This window comes from Podarcis pityusensis (genome assembly GCF_964106645.2).
Source record: "Podarcis pityusensis genome assembly, chromosome: 8".
Classification (NCBI taxonomy): domain Eukaryota; kingdom Metazoa; phylum Chordata; class Lepidosauria; order Squamata; family Lacertidae; genus Podarcis; species Podarcis pityusensis.
In genome coordinates this window covers 26,820,810-26,841,252 of record NC_138033.1, presented here as the reverse complement: position 1 = coordinate 26,841,252, position 20,443 = coordinate 26,820,810, and the positions used below count along the sequence as shown (strand labels likewise).

Below are 20,443 nucleotides of genomic sequence, written 5' to 3'. Positions count from 1 at the left end.
GGGTGGGGGAAGGCAAAACAACACATTTATTTAATGCAATTCAGAAATCAAAGTTAGAGAGGTTACACTCATTCACACAAGTGCCACTGGGATATTTAGCGGGAATGGGTGCTCTCTCTGATGGTCAGCCTAGAAAGCAGAATGATGGGCAGGTGGAGCTAAGCAAGATGGAAGCTTCCACTGATCCTAGGGGTGCAGAGGTCTTGCCCACAAATGGGTCCCTCTAGCTGGAGTTCTTACACATTTTCTGCCTGGATCTGAGCTGCTTCTTTTGTACCTTGCAAGGTTATCCAGTGCATGACAGGCTGATTTGCACCATAGCAACCAATTATTAGGCTGCTTTTTTCTGGGGGAGACTTAAGTACCAGGTGTGGGGAACTTTGGGCCTTCCAGATGTTGCTGAACTACAGCTCCCACCATTCCTAGCCCTTGGCCATGCTTGCTAAGACTGATGGGAGCTGTAGTTTATTAACATCTGGCAGGCCAAAGGTTTCCCACACCTGAACTATTAACTGAAATGTTACCATGCTTCTGAAGTTTCTGCTGGGCCTGTGACTTCCAAGTATGATGGCTCTTCTCTTGTTACTGGTGGCTTTATGGTGGTGCTGTAGAGGCAGTGTTCTAACATTCAGTTTGTGATAGTAAGCAGCAGTTCATTTCCCATGCTGACTTCATTGCTTTAGTATTTTTCAGCTGGAGTCACAATCCACTTAGGCCATTTATGCACAGGGTTAATTGGGACATTAAAGGCAGTGGTAGCAGTAAGAAAGATGGTAGGCATATGGGGATATAAAATTACAACTGTGGAGGCATAGCATATTATAAAATACTTAGCTCCATATATCACACTGTACACTTGTACAACTTTTCCACATTACCAATCACTCCCTTGCAAGGTGCAACAGCTGAAAGTGCACCACCTAGAAAATGCCCCCAGAATCCTCTGCCAGGTGGCAAGAATTTTACAACAGACAACTCAGTGTGGAAAGTTTTTAAAACCACTGCATTTAAGGTGCTGGCAGAGGGAGGTCAAATGAGGTAAAATCCACATTTAATATGCACACACACCCCCCCAACAAAATCCTCAGCATTTTGCAGGTTCAGCTGTAAATAGTATGCCTTAGAGAAAAGAAGGCGGTTGGCAGCCTCCTTAATGAAGCAGTAATGTAGTTCATTCAGTCTTGCAAACAAATGGTTCCTACGAAAAGGTTACACAACTTCTGGTGGCTTTAATGGCAGATCGGCAAAATCTTCCACAACTAGTTTACTGCAGTCTTGATGCCTGTATTCAATATCCAGCAGCTAAATGTGGAAACTAAAAACAAAGAAACATTATTGATTTTTTCTATGAGGAAAGGTTATAACATCTAAGGCTTTTAAGTTTAGAGAAAAAGTGGGTAAGAGGGGGCACGGTAGAGGTTTATAAAATTAAAAACGGCATGGAAAGTGGATAGAGAACGATTAGCACAGTGACTAATAGCTAGTGTGAAATTTAAAAACTTACCTCCCAAAAAGCTTGATCATCAAAATACTTTGTTATAGGAGGTGCTTTCCAGAATTCAAAAGTTAGTAAGAAACCTAAGACATTGGGAAAAGAATGCAAAATATGTACTGAAAAGCGACAAACCTTTCCCAAAATACCTTTCACTGTACCCTCTAAGGCCCCATATGCACTATACACTGAAAGCAGTATCATACAGCTTTAAATAGTAATTGTTTCCCCCAAAGAATCCTGGGAACTGTAGTTGGGTAAGGGTGTTGAGAGTTGCTAGGAGACGCCTGTGCACCTCAGAGTTGCAACTCTCAGAGCAGTTTAACAGTCAATCCCTCCTCCCATGGAACTCTCGGAATTGTAGCTCTGTGACGGGAATAAGGGTCTCCTAATTGTACTCAGCATCCTTAAGAACCTATAGTTATGAGGATTATTTGGAGAAAGCCATTATTGTTTAAAGTGGTATGATACCACTAAACACATAGCTCGGGCCTAAGTTCACTGTTGAAGCACATCCTCCAACCGTAGCTATTTGACTGTTGGAACACTAGTTTTTCGCTTGATAGACCTGTATGAACATATATAGAGGAATTAAAAATTATAGGCTTGCATCCCCTAGACCCATTAAATGAGGCAGATAAGTGATGTCTCTCTTAAGCCTAAAGTGTGGCATAGGCTGTGCACACACCAGAGTATTAACATGCACATAGGTCACACAGATCCGAGTTTACCATGTGGCACTTTAGAGCACATTCATCCACACATGAGTGCTTTCAGTTAAATTCTCTTCCCATCTACACTAGTGGGTGGTGCTTGATGGGGTATATTATCACTCAGTTTGATCCAGGGCAAATTCTCCTGCTTCTTTGTTAGTTTCTACATCTACTGACATTATCAAGCATTCTTGAAGTTTTCACTTTATCTTTGCTTCCTCCTCTGCTACTCCACATATCCAGTGGATCATCCAGTCTAGCCCCTTGCTTGGTGCAGCATTGAAAAGGTACAATGTGTGTCCATTGAGCAATCAGACACCAGTAGCATTCAAGGAAAGGAGAGGATTTAGCTCCATAGAAAATCACAAAGAGTGTTTGCAATAACAGACCTGTAATGAGTCCAGCCATCAGACCCAGGGAAATGATCCCGCAGGATGCACCAAGTTCAGTCAAAGCCAAATAACCCATTCTGAAAATCACAACAACAAAAACCATTCACAAACCAGTAAATACTTTACCACTTATTCAGTGCTACAGTCTTGGTGTTTTTCCATAGGCCTTACACTCTGTTATTGATGGGGGAGAATTCCGTGTGATCCACAATTCATATAATATGAAGTGATTTAATTTGCATTTCCAAAAACATTTGCATGAATCAAAACATAACCATTCTTTGACATTTGCACTTCTCTGAATTTTGCTATGCTGCTATCCCAGCAAATGTGTTAAAAAAACTATATAAGGAGTGAGTGTGCCTAAAAATGTATATACAAAAATGCAACACGTTAAAGAAAATGGTTTGCAAACATGTTACGTTAGGCAAAATTGCATACAAAAATATGTAAGGGGCAATGTACAATATGATGCTGGCAGTTTTTTGTGAAGTCTATCACAAACTGCAGCAGAAATGCAGCCACCTAGACCAAAGAGAAAATTAAAGGAACAAAATTTAGAAGATCAATCCTTCCTTACTATCTCTGTCTGCTGTTTTTAAACTTTCTCTATTTAGAGAGCCCTTTTCACACCAGCTGATCTTACAAAGACCTCCTTCACAATTGCCATTGAACCACAGGACACTGAAGAGAAACTGGAGGGCACACACTTCAAGTGTGTTACTACTGACCAAGAGCTTTCCACTGACTTGTTTCAGTTGAATTTTTCCTAGATGATGTCCAGTACTACAGTGGATAGTATTTCCTTTCCCCCCTCCCTTGCCTTTAAAACTTTTTAAAATAAAACCCTCAAGGTGTTGCAAGCTTTCTGTCTACACACTTCCTGGTGGGGCCCAATAACTATCTTGAAAAGTTCAGAGGAGATAACATTTGAGAGAGAGATTCCACCTACCCTTCTAGGTCTTCCTGGCTGTCTATTAGGATAAGAATAATGCGGGTGATCCCTCCAATCAAACTGGGCAGGCCAAATGTGTAAAGAACTCCACAGGTATCATGAATCCTGAGTGCTGTTTTCAGGCGCTTCTGAGTTTGATGGGAAGGGTACATGTGAAAAACACAAATGCTGTGTAAACACCATAAATTCAAAGCACATTTCAATCATGTAGCTCCTCCAAAAGGAACTGTAATTTAATTTAACGCAGCTGCAATTCCCAGCACCTTCAATAAACTTCAGTTCCCAAGAATCTTGGGCAGGGAGTAGTTTAAATGTATGGGATGTGTGCAGCTAAAGAGTCATGTGAATAACCTTTAACGCTGCAAATCAGAAGGTAGCTGTTGAAGGGCTTGTGGGCTGGCTATAAGCAGGACTGTCTTGTCTGCCACAATGTCATGGAAGCACAGAGAGGGGGACACTGCTTAGCAGTAGATCAGGAAGGTTCAGTTTCTGGCATTAAGAAGTTTAGAACAACAAGACTGGAAAAGACTAGCATACGTTGAAAAAGACCCAAGAGAGCCTGTGTGGCATAGTGGTTTGCAGTCAGACCAGGACCAGGAAGACCAAGGTTCAAATCCTCAGTAAGCTATGAAGCTCACTGGGCCAGCCACAGTCCCTCAGCCTATCCTACCTCACAGCATTGATGTGAGTATAAAATGGAGAGGGAGGAATACCATTTATGCCACTTTGACCTCCTCAGAGGAAAGGTGGGGTATAAATGTAATAATAAATAAAATGGATAGGGTTTCATAATCAAAAGAGTCAAGGATTCCCCAACTGCTCTGTAAGATGACGTGTGCAGGTCTCCTTGGGTCTGGCCCTACCATTAGGCAATGTGAGGAAGCTGCCTCCAACAACAGATGCTTCAGAGACAAGAAACAACTTTAAGCACCATCCCACTAAACCCGCCTACTGCTCTCAGGTGAAGATGAGACTCGGTCTTATCACCACTGTTGAAATGAGAGACAACTGCCAACCTGACTGGCTTTTGCACAAGGAATGGAGGAGGCGCCATTTTGCCCTTTGCCTCAGGCAAAAAAATGCCCGCTTCTCCTTGCCCACAATCTAAAATGGGATGGTTCAAAATGGGAACTGTTACCTGTAAAAAGGCAAAGCCAAGTACAGAGCCTGCCCCAGCTGCCAGACCTAAAGTCATCGCAATCCAAGGGTATTGGATGATGGAAACTGAGAAGCCAATAGCAACCCCACCAGCCAGAGTGGCATTCTGGATGTGGGCCTGTAGAACAAGCAAAAGAAGAAAGTGAGGAATGAAAAAAGTTGGCTGGAAACGTTTTACTGGTGAAAAACGCTGATGGGTGGGTGGGTGGGTGTGTAGATGTTTGTGTGGGTGTGCGTGTGCAAGTCTTGAATCAGGATTACCAGCAGCCAGGCACCAGTTAGGCTGCAGAACCAGCCTGTCCACCATATATCAGCAAATTCAAGTTGCGCAGTTCTAGCTGACCATTAGGTCTTGTGCAACAAGCAAGTTTCCCCAGAAGATCAGACTTTCTGCGATAATGAAAGTGATGGGGACCTGCACTGGAAGTGTGAGACGGGCACTTGCTTTGATGCACGCATTCTCCAGTCTCCACGCAAATAACTGAGAGGGAATGCTCATTACATAACCAATGAAAGCAAATATGCAAGCAAATCAGGATGATTTCTCAATAAACAGGTTGCTTGGAAGTGCAAGCATCTCTCTTCCGCCTGTCTCTCTAGTTAGGAGAAAGTCCCTCTAGAACGGGGGTCAGCAAACTTTTTCAGCAGGGGGCTGGTCCACTGCCCTCAGACCTTGTGAGGGGTTGGACTATATTTTTTTTGCGGAGGGTGAACGAATTCCTATGCCCCACAAATAACCCAGAGATGCATTTTAAATAAAAGGACACATTCTACTCATGTAAAAACATACTGATTCCCGGACCGTCCACGGGCCATATGTAGAAGGTGATTGGGCCAGATCCGGCCCCCGGGCCTTAGGTTGCCTACCCATGCTCTAGAAAGTTAGGGAACAGAAACTTCTAACTTACCATGTGGAACGTCCCATCACTACTGGTAGCCTTCGAGAACGCAAATGCGGCCACAGCACTTGTAGCCATTGCAAAATAGGTGTTGTAAATGGCAACCATTTTTTCCTCTTCATTCTCTACCAACACAGAATTGAAGCTGGGCCAGAACGTCCAAAGGAAGAGAGTACCTAGTGAACACCCACACACAAAAAGAATAATTAGTGCCCTCTTGAACCCATTAAATACTTGCTTTTGTTGGAAGTGACAGGGTGCAACTCAGCTTGCACTGTATCAGCTAATGTATCTGCATGAGAAAAGGTAGAGAGAGAGAGGAACTTCCAGGCTTCCTAGATTGTCCTGCTTGTGCCTGACCTGTTGATCTTCCCGCAGGTAATCTTATGATTGCAGACCTCACTTCCTCCTCACCTTCCCCCTTCTTCTCCAAGACCCCTTATGAGAACAGATTTATTTTGAGATTTGTCCTGTTGAGATACCAGAGCAAGCGTGGCTCAATTACCCAGGGAAAACTAGGATCTTTCCTATCAAACACATATTTCCAACAATAAACATTAGCTTTGTTACTTTCCTAAACCTGGAGTCCCAATGAGATTGTATCTATTGTACAAAGAGCTCCTCCAACCGGTATTCCGTGTATAGTTAAGACTCTGCTAAGCATTCAACTCCAAATGCTCACAGACTGGGCAGCTGGACCTGAATCTAGAACCAGGAAGGCTTGGGCTTAGATTGGCAGGCCCCAATACAAGAGGAGGAAGCAAAAGAGAAGGGGAAGCCTGAACGATGGGAACTGGGGTTAGTGGAGGGGGCTATCTGTGCCTTGACTCCAGCCACTTTAGAAGGGAGAGAAGGAATGGTGGCTCCCTACCCCCCGACCTTCCAGCAGAGCAGAATGCCTCTGTGGAGACAGTGGGCAGCCAAAGTGGGAGGCAGCTCAGGAGGGGGCTGCAATTGATCAGGCACCTGAACGGGAGGATGCTGTATTGTTGCCTAGAACCAGCATCTGCCTCCATGGATGGGAGAAGACCCACCAACCCCAAAGCAGCAGGCGGCGGCAATCCCAACATTTCTGCAAAGCGAGCGAGCCCCACCAGTGAGTGCACCGCGCCTCATTTTCAAAAGCTTGGCAGATGGGGGAGTGGCAACTTTTGGGGCATCTTCATTGCTTCCATCCAGTTCTGACTTTACTGCCCGACAGGGCCGTCTTAAGCATATCCAGCGCCGTGGTGCAAAGATCCCTCTGGCGCCCCGCCAGAGTTGTCAACCTTTTTTAAGGGGGGGGACCCCAAAGTTGTTGACCTTTTTTAGGAAAGGCTGCTCCCGCCCTCGCGCTGCTGCCCTGTGCTGCTCGCACGCGGCCGGGCATCACCTCCCACGGCAGGATCATGGTGTGGGGCTGGGCAGCTGGATGGCACGGGAGGCAGGCGGGGGTCTCGTCCGGGCAGGGGCAGGCGACACGAGCTGGGCCATCCACGTCACCGCAGCAGAGAAGCACACACACTCAGCCGCAGTCTCACCGTCCTTGCTTGGGGAGGAGAGCGCGTGACTGGGAGGGGATTGGGCAGGGGAAGGAAACGCAGTCCGTGTGAAGGAGTGCAGAGGTGGTGGGGGCAGCAGGAGGAGGCAGGCTCCCTGCAAGGCAGTGGAGAAGCAGGGGAAGGAGGGAGGGGCGCAGGGGGCAGCAGTTGCAGTGTGTAGCCTCGAGCGCGGGGATCTTTCGAGGTAGAGTGGACGGGGAAGTGGTGGTAGAGTCATGTTTATTATGCACAGAGCTTGGGATGCAAGCACACACCACACAGCTGAGGTGGTGGTGTGTCACGGAACCAGTGGAGAGAGCTCCAGACTGCGGGAAAGCATCTGGAGCCTTCCTGCCTCCGATGGGCGCTGGAGGCACGCAGACACCAAGCCCCTGCTCCGCCTCGCTTACCTCCCCACTCTCCCTTCCCTGGACTCTCCGCCTGGCGCCCTCTACTGCTTGGCGCCCTGGCTCGCTGCGCCACTATGCCCAATGGTAAAGATGTCCCTGCTGCCCAATTCCCGCACTCCTGAATCATGGCTCTTGAACTCTGGGCCTGCTGTTGAGCCTGTACCATTATGTACCTGAATAAAGATCCCTTCCATACCTACACATTAGTGCATCTGTTTGCATGTATTGGCTGCGAGACAGGACAGCTTCAACCAGATTAACCTGTGCTGCCAGTGTCCCCCCAGCCTGAGGATATAGCATTGCCATCCTCGGACTCAGAGGCCTCCATCGCAAAAGCCCTTGTGAGACCAGAGTCTTCCCTGCTCTGCTGGAGCAAAAGACTGATTGAGCTGCCTAGGGCCCTTTAACTGGTAAGTCGCTTTACAGCGAGGGCAGGGCTGCAATATAGATGCACCTGCTGTGGTTATTTTGAGCTCAGTCTTCATTTGATGGCTGCTGAAGCAACATCAGAGGGCTGCTCTCCTACAGAGCAGCTTGAGCTTTACATCCAGCCATAGTCCTGTCTTGCACCAATGGATGGGTGAATCTGTCCGTTGCAGTTTCTCTTGGTTTCTTGTTTTTCTGAACTTAAATTCAGTTCTCCACATGTATGCGGAAATTTGAATTTAAAAAAGAACAGCAGCAGAATTCCTGCAGGCTCTTTCTCAGAAACAATGCACAATCTGAAGGAAGACTTCCTGAAATTTATTATTTTTTACATTTATGTTCCACGTTGTTTTCCTTCATGGAGCCCAAGGCAGCATAAACAAAGTTTCCTGGAAGTCACCCATCCAAGCACAGACTATGCCTAGACCAACTTAGCTTCAACAAGGTAGTAGTCTCATGTGACCATCCCCAGAGACACTATGTTGCCTTTGGTCCAGCAGTCCTTCCCAACACCCCAGGAGTGGAGCAAGAAATTTGCAACGATTTGTTTACCACTATTGCTTTGGGTAGGGACACGGGTGGCGCTGTGGGTAAAACCTCAGCGCCTAGGACTTGCCGATCGCATGGTCGGCGGTTCGAATCCCCGCGGCGGAGTGCGCTCCCGTCGTTCGGTCCCAGCGCCTGCCAACCTAGCAATTCGAAAGCACCCCTGGGTGCAAGTAGATAAATAGGGACCGCTTACCAGCGGGAAGGTAAACGGCGTTCCGTGTGCTGCGCTGGCTCGCCAGATGCAGCTTGTCACGCTGGCCACGTGACCCGGAAGTGTCTGCGGACAGCGCTGGCTCCCGGCCTATAGAGTGAGATGAGCGCACAACCCTAGAGTCTGGAAGGCTGGCCCGTACGGGCAGGGTTCCTTTACCTTTACCTTACTGCTTTGGGCACTACCTATACTTAAACAAACAACGGAAAAACCTATACAGTATTCAAGATTCAGTCTATCAATCATCCTGCACATGGCAAAACAAACACTGAGCCAAGAAGATATGTAACTGGATCTCCCACTGAGGTATTATGTTTGCAAGGAAACAACAGGTGCGTGTTGCTTGTAATTTATTGCAGCCACGGGAAGCAGGCGGGGATCTGTCTGCAATAACCGCAGTGAAGAGTTGACCACTGTGGAAATTCCATGCCTATCAGCAAGTTCAAGACAAGTGTCAGGCTCAGAAGCTGCAGCTTAAAGTACTAGCAACAGAATCTCCTGGGTTCTTCCTCTGTCAAGCTGCTCCTCTAACCCAGGGATGCAGAACCCTTTTCAGACTCATGGCAGCATTCCCACCTGGGCAGAAGTGGGTGGAGTCGCCACAATAGCTCTCCAGCAGTAGTGTCACTGCTGTTTACCAGGAGAGGGACAGGTGAGACAGAGATGTTTAAAAAATGAAATAGGAGTGGAAATGTTTGCCTATTCATCCCATGTCTGAAACGGAAATCAATCAAGTAAACACGACTGATATCTACTGTTTTTGCTCTCAGCCCGTCAACAATATGTGACTAATTAATTTGCATGGTGCTTCCCTTGCGTTGAAATGAACAGGGTGGAATAACATAAACTACGTAATTAATTACGTAGGCTTTGCAATTTCGCCACAGTAAAACATGACACAAATCACGTAATTTTGGGTAGAAGGTAAACTGCAGCAGAACAGAAACAGAGCTGCTGTGTTAGAAACTGAGATATGAAAGCTAGGAGCTAAATGACACCTTAATCCTAGGTTATGGGTGCAACAACGGAATGTCTAGCCGCACTTTTTTAATAACAAGAATACAAAGCTGAAAATGAATGAACTGCAGCTAAAAATATTATGTTCGTTTTTCACATAGTCTAGTCCTTCCTCTGCCCACCTCCCTAATATTTTTAAGAGGGTCTCTTCTCCAGTCTTCAGAGAGTAGCTGGAAGTGGGGAGGCAGGAAAAGGTCCTCCTTTCCTTCTACTCTGCAGTTTTAATCTGAAATCTTAGGCACAGTACTGTGCCCTGAGCTCAGAAACTGCTCACTCTAATGAAATTCCCTGCCACAAAATGCGCATGTAACAATGGGAGATTCAAACACTATAAAGCTAAATGCGATGGATACAGGGTGTAATGGGAGGCGATGCCTTCTTGCATCCCCATGGAGGGGTTGGGGCTGTAATGCTGTTGCTGGGAGGTTATTGCTGCAGCTCCACCCCTCTGGGCGAGCACAAAATAACTGCCATGGGTAGCAAAAGAAGAGATGCTGGTCCTTTGCACAAGCGAGTACTGTGCTCGTGGCACTTTTATCAATATGCGAATACTGACACCTCATTTTTACAAAAAGAAAAAAGCCATCATCATTATTATTGCCATATGCATTAATTTTCCAGGATAGCGTAAAACAGCCTAACACAAGTGATGACTGCATATTTCAGCAACATGGCCCTCAATGATTCTGCTCCAATTGTTTTTTGGAGAGGGAAATTTTCAGCTAATCACAAGTTACACACACAACTTTTGGCAACCTGGGCCTTTGGGATGGGCGGTTCCCTACACCAAACACTGTTCTGCTATGAAAAAGGCATGCTTATCTGTATAAACAGAAGGAAATGTCTCTGAGGCCCAACCTCACTCTAACACATGCGCCACCCATTAACGTTGTAGCACCAATCAAGCCATGACTCTCTGGCCGGGGAGAAATATGGAGAGACTGGAACTGCACTTTATAGCTCAATTAGTGGAGAATGTCACTCCTGCTGATTAAAAAAACCTCTGGTCATTCTGGGATGGGCACTTTTCCTTGCAGGCTTCTTGTCTCTCTGTGTCATTCTATAAGACTGTTTCCATGAAGGTTCAGCCTGAAGAGCACATACAAATGTGTTTGTAATTATTACACTGAATCTGGCACTTCAAGCTGAAGGCAATATCAGATCACTTTAAACAGCTATGGATTCCCCCAAAGAATCCTGGGAAGTATAGTTTGTTAAGGGTGCAAGGAGTTACGTGACCCCCACTGTCCCCACAGAGCTACAACCGCCAGAGTGGTTTAACCCCTCTTCTCAGGAAACTCTAGGGACTGCAGTTCTATGAGGGGAATAGGGGTCTCCTAACAATTCTTGACATTCTTAATGGTGAAGAAGACTGTGGCCAGGTGGCAAGATTTCCTGCTCAGTTCGCTGCCTAGGTGCTGCTGACAGGCAACTTCAAGGTCCCTCTGTAGGTTTCTTTCTCTTTAAACCAGACTTGGACTAGGCAGCCCTTCAAACAAAGGACTCCTTCAAATAGATGGCTGTAAAAGCAGGACACGTGGTCACTTTACCCCCAGGCAGATGCCCCAGAAAGATATCCATGATATCAAAAGCTACTGAGAGATCCAGCAGAACCAAGAGATAGGCTTAGTGCATGGCAAAAGCCATCCGCCAAGACAAATACAGTTCCAGAACTGGGCCTGAACCCAGATTCCATATAGTCACAGCCATGTACATGCCATACATTTAATGCACCGCACCCAGAATCCTGAGAACTGCAGCACCCTTAAACTACAGTTCTCAGGATTTTGGGGGGAGTTGGGATGTGCTTTGAATGCGCTTGAGATCTATAGTGTGTATGCAGCCTGAGTTTCATTTAAGAACACTTGAAGTTGAGTCACCAGAACTATACACACACCAAATATTGTCAGATCTTTGTTGAAATCAAACTCAGAAATCAAATGCCAGTTGCTGAATAATGTATCCTACTATGTCAAATGCCACATTTCAACATCAACATCCACTGGGGGAAATTTCTCAAAACGTATTTGTTTCAAGCTCCAGTAAAGAGATTTGTTTGACCTCCCAACCCTGCCTTAGGACACTGATGAAAACAGCTTACCCAGCATTGCAAACACATCAGAGGCAGGCTTTGATCTTTCTTTCTCAACTTTTGGGTGCAGTGAGGAATTGTAGAGGAACCAGGAGACAGTGGAGCCAAAAAATGTCCCAAACAAATGAACATGCATCAAGCTGATGTGGCTCTTAATCTGTAGACCACAAAAAAAACAGTCACCATTTCATAGAGAGCCAGGGTGGAATGTATTCTGTGGGGAACTGGATGCTGGAATGGACAGGACTTTAATCTGATTCAGCACAGCTCTTCCGTTAATATATATTATGTAGGAACTGCAATAAAAATGTTGCAGCGTGCTCCTGCTCCATGTGCCTGCCAGCCAGCCATCTCTGCCCTCTCCCATATCCTATTCCTCTCTCTGGTTTTCTGTTTTCCACCCCAACATACCCACTGAGGTTGCTCCACCCTCACTTTGCAGGGTATTCCCCCTCTAAAGTTATTTTGACTTCTGCAAATTCTGGGTCCCCCCCACCCCGCCAAATCTGCATGGGCTGTGCTATTTTGCCTACCCACTCAGGGAACTGAGCTTGAAATTAATATACAGGATTAGACAACAGTGTGGAAGAGGGTTATCTATCAGTGCACAACAGCTAAACAGAATCTCCATAGTTCAGAGCAGGGGTCAGGAACCTCTGGCTCACGGGCCAATCTTGGCCCACCAGGGGATCCAATTTGGCCCATGAGGCCATTTCCCCAAAGCCACACCCCTGTCAATCAGCTAACATCACTCATAACTTCAGGTGATGGGTGAAAATGCAGGGTTCAATTGTGCTGGGAACTGGCACACACATCCAAGGCAAGCAACCCTGGTTTGTTGGTTTTTTGGCAGGCCTCAGCTATGAGAGGGCCTGCTCATGATGGGGAGAGGAGAAAGAAGCCCTTGCCAACCCCATACTTGGTGCTTGGGGAACGCTGCGCAAGGGATTTTGACAGGTGAGCAGGACGACCCACCTATCAATCATGTGGTGCCATAATGACATAATGTGATTGACAGGTGGGTTGCCCCTCCCCACCTGTCAAAGTTGGCCTATGGGGCGGAGCCAGATAAAGTTCCAGGGAAACAAGCCACTTGTTGCTGAGGGCTTCCCATTAGAGCTCCTTGCTGGCTGCTGGTGGGGTACAGGATGCTGGACAAGTTGGGCCTCTGGTCTGATCCAGCACCAAGGGTTGGTTATCAAACCTACTAGAGGCCAGCAACCTTAAGTCTTAAGACACAGAGAGCCACTCTTGAGAAAGGCTGCCTTGGCAGCTAATGCCAATTAGGGAAGATGGCAAAACAGGGCAGCTGTGCTTGACCTTCAGATACCACAAAGGGACGGTTCCAGAGGGGAAAAGGCCTCTGGAAATGGGAAGCTGCCACAGAATCACCCACCCCACGCCTTGTCTCAGTAGCAAAGAGGTTTCTATACGTACCCCCAGAACAGCCACAATGATCCATCTGTTCCCAGCGAAAACAGCCACCTCCACCATAGCCATGCAGATTAACTGCATCAGGTTGGCTTTGCCGAGGATCGCGCCAGCTGAAATCAGCACCGCTGTAATACTCATAATGGCTGCCAAGATGCTTTGGGAAAAGAAAAAGGAGAAAGCAGTATTGTCCGTAGCATCATTTTAGAGTGCTGAAGAAGCCCCCTCCTCCAGATTGGGAGACTGGGTGGTATCCACAAATAGGATATAGACAGAGTGGATATAGCCAACTAACTTGTTCCATCAGCACAAGCATCTCCGATTGTGCATCAAAATTTCCCCCTCTCCTCTCCCCATGCTTCCTGAACCTCCACAAATCTCTAGAGGATTTCATGAACTCCCATAACAGATTTAGGGGGCATGTAGGGGGAGGACGGGGGACGGGGTTCTCCTGCATGGAAGTTGTCATTGTTTTCTCTTCAGGCCCCTCCTGCTTCTAGGAAACAGTGGGGCAGGGGAAGGCAGGGATTTGACTGGCACACCCCACATCTCAGCAGCCTCTTCCTCCACTTCTGACAGGTCCTGTGCCCCCGCCTCTGCCTGCTCCGACCCTTCCTCTTCCCTGCCGCCCTGGTTCCTGCCTCACAGGTGGCACCAAACCCCATAAATCTCTGGCCCTATCTCCTGGGTCAGTCTCCAGTCCCCTTGCCTCTGCCACACACTCGCCAGAGCCCTGACATGGCGCCTGGAATGACACACAAGAACGTCATCTAAAAGCAAAGCCAAGACTCCATTTTCTCCAGAATTATATGGACATTTATGGCAACTTAATAAATTAGTTGATTAATCCACCAAATTTCATACGATTAATCAATCTTTTTTATTACTCAGGTGACAGCTGGTCAGGCAATCTAATTGTTTAACCCATCTGCAATAAAATAAAACAAAACTTACATAAAACTCTGTGTATGTGTGTGTGAGAAATATCCATAGCTGGGGAAATCTTTTACAAGTGATAGTTTGCTCCTCCTGTTTCCCAATTAGCTAGAAACCTCTGGATTCTGCTTCCCAGGCCAGGGCCTCTACTGTCTATTGCAAGGGTGAGGAAACTTTGGCCCTTCAGATGTTGGTGAACTACAATTCCCATCAGACCCAGCAAGAATGGTGAGGGATGAGGGGAGCTGTACTTGACCAACATCTGGAGGGCCAAAGATTCCCCACCCCATAGCTATTGGGTTTAGCTAGCCCTCCACTGGGCCTGTGTAGTGATTTAGGCTGCAGTTGGTCCACAGTAAATTCTGAGGAGTTTCACAAGCCTGAAAAAATTCTGAGTATCCAGAAACTGCCGAGGATGTCACTAGGGGTGGCGCCAAATCTTTTCCTAAATGCCTTGCGTGCATCAGAGTCAGCAATGGATTCAGGGGAAATTGAATTGAAGGATGATCTGCATTACTGGCTGGATATTAATTTGAGGGAATAAATTAACTTTAGATGACTTTATCTGGATATGATTTGGGGATAAAGAATCGGGTACTCGAAGGAAAATTTAATTGATTTGGAGCAAGCTCTGTTGGGTAATGAACTGAAGAGGAAATTATTCGGGTTGATCTGCTGGGTTGACTAACTGACAAATGTATCTGAGGTGATTTGGATGGAAAACGCATTATCTCGCCTTCTGTGACTTTTAAATTTTAAATTTTGCATCTTTACATGTAAATTGGCATGTGCAAATTTTTCACAAATGTGCATCTATGAGTCTATACTGCAAATCTTGCAAGTACCAAACAATGCCCCCGAAGAACTGGTTTTTATGCATTGCTTGCGTTGGCCTGAATGTTGAAGAATCATTTCATTTAAAGAAAAAAAAACACCAATAGAGATTTATGCTACAGGTGAGATGAAAAGAGCTGCAGATGCCCTGACAATAAGGTATAATACATTCACTACTCCACTCACTCAAACACTTATTTTCTAGCTTAGACTTTGCCAAACTAGCACCCTCCAGATGTTTTGGGCTCCAAGTCCCATCAACCACAGTCCCAAACATCTGGAGGGTACCAGGCTCACAAAGGCTGCTCTAGCTAATAAATGCAGGTGTGTGGGGGTCTGTGCTTGGAGCACACCAGGAATGAAGACGAAGCACATCATTAAGAAAGGGAACAGGCTCATTCATTTTGAGTTCAGCCCCTTGATCGTTCTGGTTGCCCTCATAATAAACAGCTATGAGGATGGGAAGCCTAGCATTATTGTTTGCTCTGTGAATGAGAGGGGGGAGGGAGGGAGAGAGGGAATGAGAGAGAAGAGCAATATTTCTTGGTCTCCAGCTGCCCATGTTTCAAAGAAACATTCTAAACTAAATCCATAAAGCCTCAGACATAGCAACTACTGGTCAAGGCAGGGCCCTGTAAAGCGTGTTATCTACCTTTGCAGATTTATCTTCACTTGCCCATCTGAGAAATGGAAAATGAAGCCATTCACAATCAAAGCCCACTGCACTCCAAGGGCTGCAAGGAAAAGGCTGAATCCAGCACTGCTGAAGCCATATCTTCTCAGGAAGGCCAGGAGGAAGGCGAAGCCCAAGACCACCATGATGTTGACATCTTGAAATGCTGCGTGCAACAGAGGCCATTATTCATTTGTTATTTACATTTGTTTGTCACTTTTTATATGCGGACATAAACACACTCCAGATGTAACTCATCAAATACTAACACTACTTAAAAGAATGCAATCAACTTATTCTCATTTGGGGGAAATCGAGCCTCACCCTTGGAGACTCTCCCCAGCCACTTAAGTATTTGCTCAATTAACCTACTAATTAAACAGAATAACACCTGCAACCCTAATTTCAATTAACAAGCAGGCTTACCTGGGTAGATCGCAAGGTCTTTTTGAACACTTTGATGGTCATATGAAAAGAAAAAGAAAAATATAAGGATAAAAGTAGCTTCCAAAAAGAAAATGAGCCCAGGCAGGCGAATCCGGAGACTTGGAGGATACTGAGAAGACATGGTGTGTCCATGAACTACAGCATTTCAAAAGGGAAGCGGGTGTTAATTCCTTGAGTTAAAAGAGAGAAAGTAGCTGAGAAAGTCTGAATGCGATAGCCAGAAGGCATTAAGTCCTTATCTAATGCCGCCCAGGAGAGCAGGCCAATCTTCTGTTGCTGGGTATTTTGACTGCTGTGGGGTTGCCTTGTAATCTGAGGTTGTGGGATAAGGCTGTGCTAGAATGAGGGCTCTTTTGAGTGGTCAGAATTATTCCAGAGGAATTAACGACTAACTTAGGTTCATTAATTTCAGTGAGTCTGAGCAGGGCTAGCACTGGATACATCCCAATAACTATTTGATATGGAAAAAACTTTCATGGACCAGATGCATGGAGTGTGATGTTCAGTTTTCCAGTACAGTGGTATCTTGGTTTATGAACTTAATCCATTCCGGAAGTCCATTCTTAAACCAAAGCGGTCATAAACCAAGACATGCTTTCCCATAGCAGCAGGGGACTCAATTTACAAATTGAACACACTCAAGACGAAGTGGAACATGTTATGTTTCCAAGGCAAAGTTCACAAACCAAAACACCTACTTCTCAGTTTGCAGTGTTCTTAATCCAAGTTGTTCCGAAACTAAGCTGTTCTTAAGCCAAGGTACCACTGTAAAGAGAAAAGGTGTGTATGTAAAGCTGGCGTTAAATGATAATGGAATAATAATACTGTAGTAATAATAATAATAATAACAACAATAATTTATTACTCTGCCCATCTGACTGGGTTGCCCTTTGGGCAGCTTCCAACAGAATATAAAAAACATAACAAAACATCAGACATTAAAAACTTCCCAACGCAGGGCTGCCTTCAGAAAGTCGTATAATTGTTTATGTCTTTGACATCTGATGGGAGTCCAAAAGAACAAGCTTGCATCAAAATTGCATTGTCAGTCATTTGTGAACTGCTCTGAGATCTTTTGATGAAGGGCAATATATAATTTTTTTTTAAAAAAAAGGTTAGTGCAAGGATTTCTGCTTGTGTAGCAGAACTCCCCACCCCCCTCATGAGCCCCTAAAACCTGCTCTGGGTGTTTCCCCAACCCTTTGAAGCAGATTTGGGGAAGCTGCTGAGCGCATGCAGACAGAAAAGAATTCCATTGCACAAATACTTGTGCTAATGGAATGGGGGCATTAGATACTACCCACAATATGTGGTAATTGAACTGGACCTTTCATGTGCACAAAATGAGCTTTCATAGCAGCTGTAACTGTTGACAGCACAATCATCTTAGTATTGCTGAGTGAAGTGACAATTCAATTAAGATGGTAGGCACATGCAAGATGAGCACCCTGACCATTGATAACAGCAGTGATTGATGTCAGTAGAATCATCTTAGCATTCCTAAACAAATTAATACCTGTAGTGAGACTAGAAACCATTGTCTCTATTGAGAACGGAGTGAATATAATAGAAAGGTGAAGTAACAGGGGCACAATCCAGTGAGATGTTCTCTGGAGCAATCATGGGAAAATTGAAATGGGCAGCTCCCATCTGCTACTGCCATAAGCCTGGGCCAAGAAACCAGCTGGATGGGTGGGGACTGGCACTATCAGTGGGCTCTGCTTTCTGAGGATGCTGCATGCTGCCACAGGCCTTGGTATGGACCGCTTTCATTCACTAATTTATTTATTTCAATTAGGGATCGGGGGAGAAATTTTGATTCAGTTCACAGTCACCCTTCGAAATTTACACTTCTCATAATTTTGCAATGCTGCTATCCAGCCAAGTAAAGTGCACCAAAAAGGTACTAGGGTAGAATGTGCATAAAAATGCATGTTAGTGAAAATAACATACACAATTGCAGCATATGATGGAGAATTGCTTTCAAAAATGTGCACGTAAGGCAAAATTGCATACAAAAATATGCATATTAGAAATTCACGCTAAGATGCTGAGTTTTCACAAGGATTTTACAAAAAATTGCAAATTGATGTGGAAATAATAATAATAATAATAATAATAATTTATTTATACCCCAGCCACTCTGGGTGGCTTCCAACGGAATATTAAAAACACAATAAAACATCAAACATTAAAAGCTTCCCTAAACAGGGCTGCCTTCAGATGTCTTCTAAAAGTCAGATAGTTGTTTATTTCCTTGACATCTGATGGGAGGGCATTCCACAAGACGGGTGACACTACCAAGAAGGCCCTCTGCCCGGGTTCCCTGTAACCTCACTTTCACAGTGAGGAAACTGCCAGAAGGGCCTCAGTGTCCGGGCTGAACGATGGGGATGGAGACGCTCCTTCAGATATACCGAGCAGAGGCCGTGGAGAACTCAACTTGAGTTTGGAAAAATGAGAAACAGAGAAACCAAAATTCTCCCATCCCCAATGGAGGAAAAGTATTGTTGCACACCATCCCAGTCTCCTGAGTGGTGCAAGATTCCAGGGGTTCCAGGTGCCTGTCCAGGGTTCGTGCTTCCTTTTGAATGAGGGACAGCAGAGACTGTGGTGTCTTTGTGATGTGTTGTTTATCTATACATATATACCACCTGAGCGTACAATGGAGGGGTTCACAGCAGGTCTTGCTTCTCCTATAGCCATGGCCTTGGATTCCAGCAGAAATCTGGCATAGCCTTGTCTCCTAGCTGCACAGCCTGCTGGCTTCTACATTACCTACCACAACTCTGCCGTTGCATTTCTAACAACCAGAGTTTTGAGGTACATTCGTTATTTGACACAGAGCCACTTCCTTTGTTACCTTAATGACTCATACTTAAGGTGGTCATTACCTCACCAGGGAGCTAGCCTGGCTATTCCAGGAATTGCATTCACGCTGGATCTAAGACTTGGAAGGGGGCTCAAGCATACAGCCTACCCTCTGCAAACTCATAACAGTATCCTTGTTTGAAGCAGAAACATTTCCATTTGTGTTATTGACTGTAAGCCATCTACAGACCCTTGAGAAAAGCTTCCCGGCCACTAAATAAATATTTTCATGATAATTAGCTTGTTTCTACTTTGTCCATACATGGGTTATTGGTTACTTTTCTGTATCTCACTCTTCTTCAGTCAAAGATCCCAAGGAAGCCTCTTATCTAGGCCTGGCTAGATTCAGACCTGCTGAGTTCCCTTAAAGCTGCTGTATCATTGGAAGGCCTTTTCTGTACTGATGCTGCCGTAATCGACAAGTGGCAGCCCCTTCCACAGGGAAATCAAACTGTATTATTCTCCCCAAGTGTTTATAACATTCTTACAGGATGCAATCCTAGCCCCATTCACCTGGGAATAAGCCCCATTGAATTCAATGGGACTTACTTTCTTTGTAAATGTTTTCAGGGTTGCAGTCTTAGTCTGGAGCTCAGCCGGCTATGAACTTCTTGGTTTTACTGTTGACTTATTACTGCTCTAACGATTGTTGTTGGCCACTTAGGGCAGCTCCATTTGCAGGGGGAAAGAGGAACATAAAAACACATTAAAAAGGTTTAACAAGGTGCCTTCCCAAGATGAAGTTCTTCTCTTCTTTCGAAGACGCTGCCACGTCCTAGGCATGTCTACTCAGAGGCGAGCACCGCTGTATTTAATGGGACTTACTTACCTCTAGAAAAGCATGAATAGGCATGCAGCCTTGCCGCTGAGTAGACATGCACAGAATAGGATCGGGCTGTCAAGCTGCGATGCTTTATAATCGCTTTCACATGCGAGGCAAACTGCATGGGACTTACTTCAAAGCAAAAAACACTCAGGGCCTGGGGCATAACAGCATTTTCTCAACTGGCAAAATATTTACCCACATAACAAAACCAGGCTGGTAACTAGGAATACACCCAGCTCCTCCCTTGGCAGAGAGCAGCTGCTACTGCTGCTACCTTAACAAATGCCTATCAGGGAAGAAAGGTCTTCTTTGATTGGCCAAGACTCAGTTTCCCGTGTCACTTTACTTAGCCGTTACACCCAGTCTCACCTCTCGCATTCTCTATTGGTCCTCCTTAACACCATTTATTCAAGTCAGAAATTTATTGGATACATAGCCTGTCAGTCAAGCTGGAGGGCGGGACTGTGAGCGAGCTGTGTTAGAATGCAGCGGGATCACCATTCTTTGCCTCTTTTTACCTTTGGTCCTTGGATTACGCGAGCCTTTTAGTCGGGGTTTTATTGGTCAGTAGCCCCGCCAATCAAACCATAG

At 45.6% G+C, this 20,443-nt stretch overlaps 1 protein-coding gene across 8 annotated transcripts; it reads right to left on the bottom strand.

Annotated features, from left to right (window-relative positions):
- Positions 1-3: 3 nt before the first annotated feature.
- LOC308483203 (RH-like protein) lies at positions 4-20,271 on the bottom strand. 8 transcript variants are annotated; one of them, XM_081016810.1, is made up of 13 exons: positions 19,983-20,213; positions 19,576-19,695; positions 16,854-16,920; positions 16,135-16,163; positions 15,688-15,874; positions 13,272-13,422; positions 11,844-11,991; positions 5,619-5,785; positions 4,691-4,828; positions 3,550-3,680; positions 2,595-2,674; positions 1,505-1,578; positions 4-1,315 (listed from the first exon to the last, which is right to left on the bottom strand). In XM_081016810.1, coding segments are annotated over exons 2-13 (1,200 nt in total). In that variant the 5' UTR covers positions 19,577-19,695; positions 19,983-20,213; the 3' UTR covers positions 4-1,288. The 8 variants fall into 8 exon arrangements, with proteins under 8 accessions (XP_080872936.1, XP_080872938.1, XP_080872932.1 ...); XM_081016812.1 differs by having other exon boundaries at positions 20,048-20,213; XM_081016806.1 differs by lacking the exon at positions 19,576-19,695 and having other exon boundaries at positions 19,856-20,213.
- Positions 20,272-20,443: the final 172 nt, after the last annotated feature.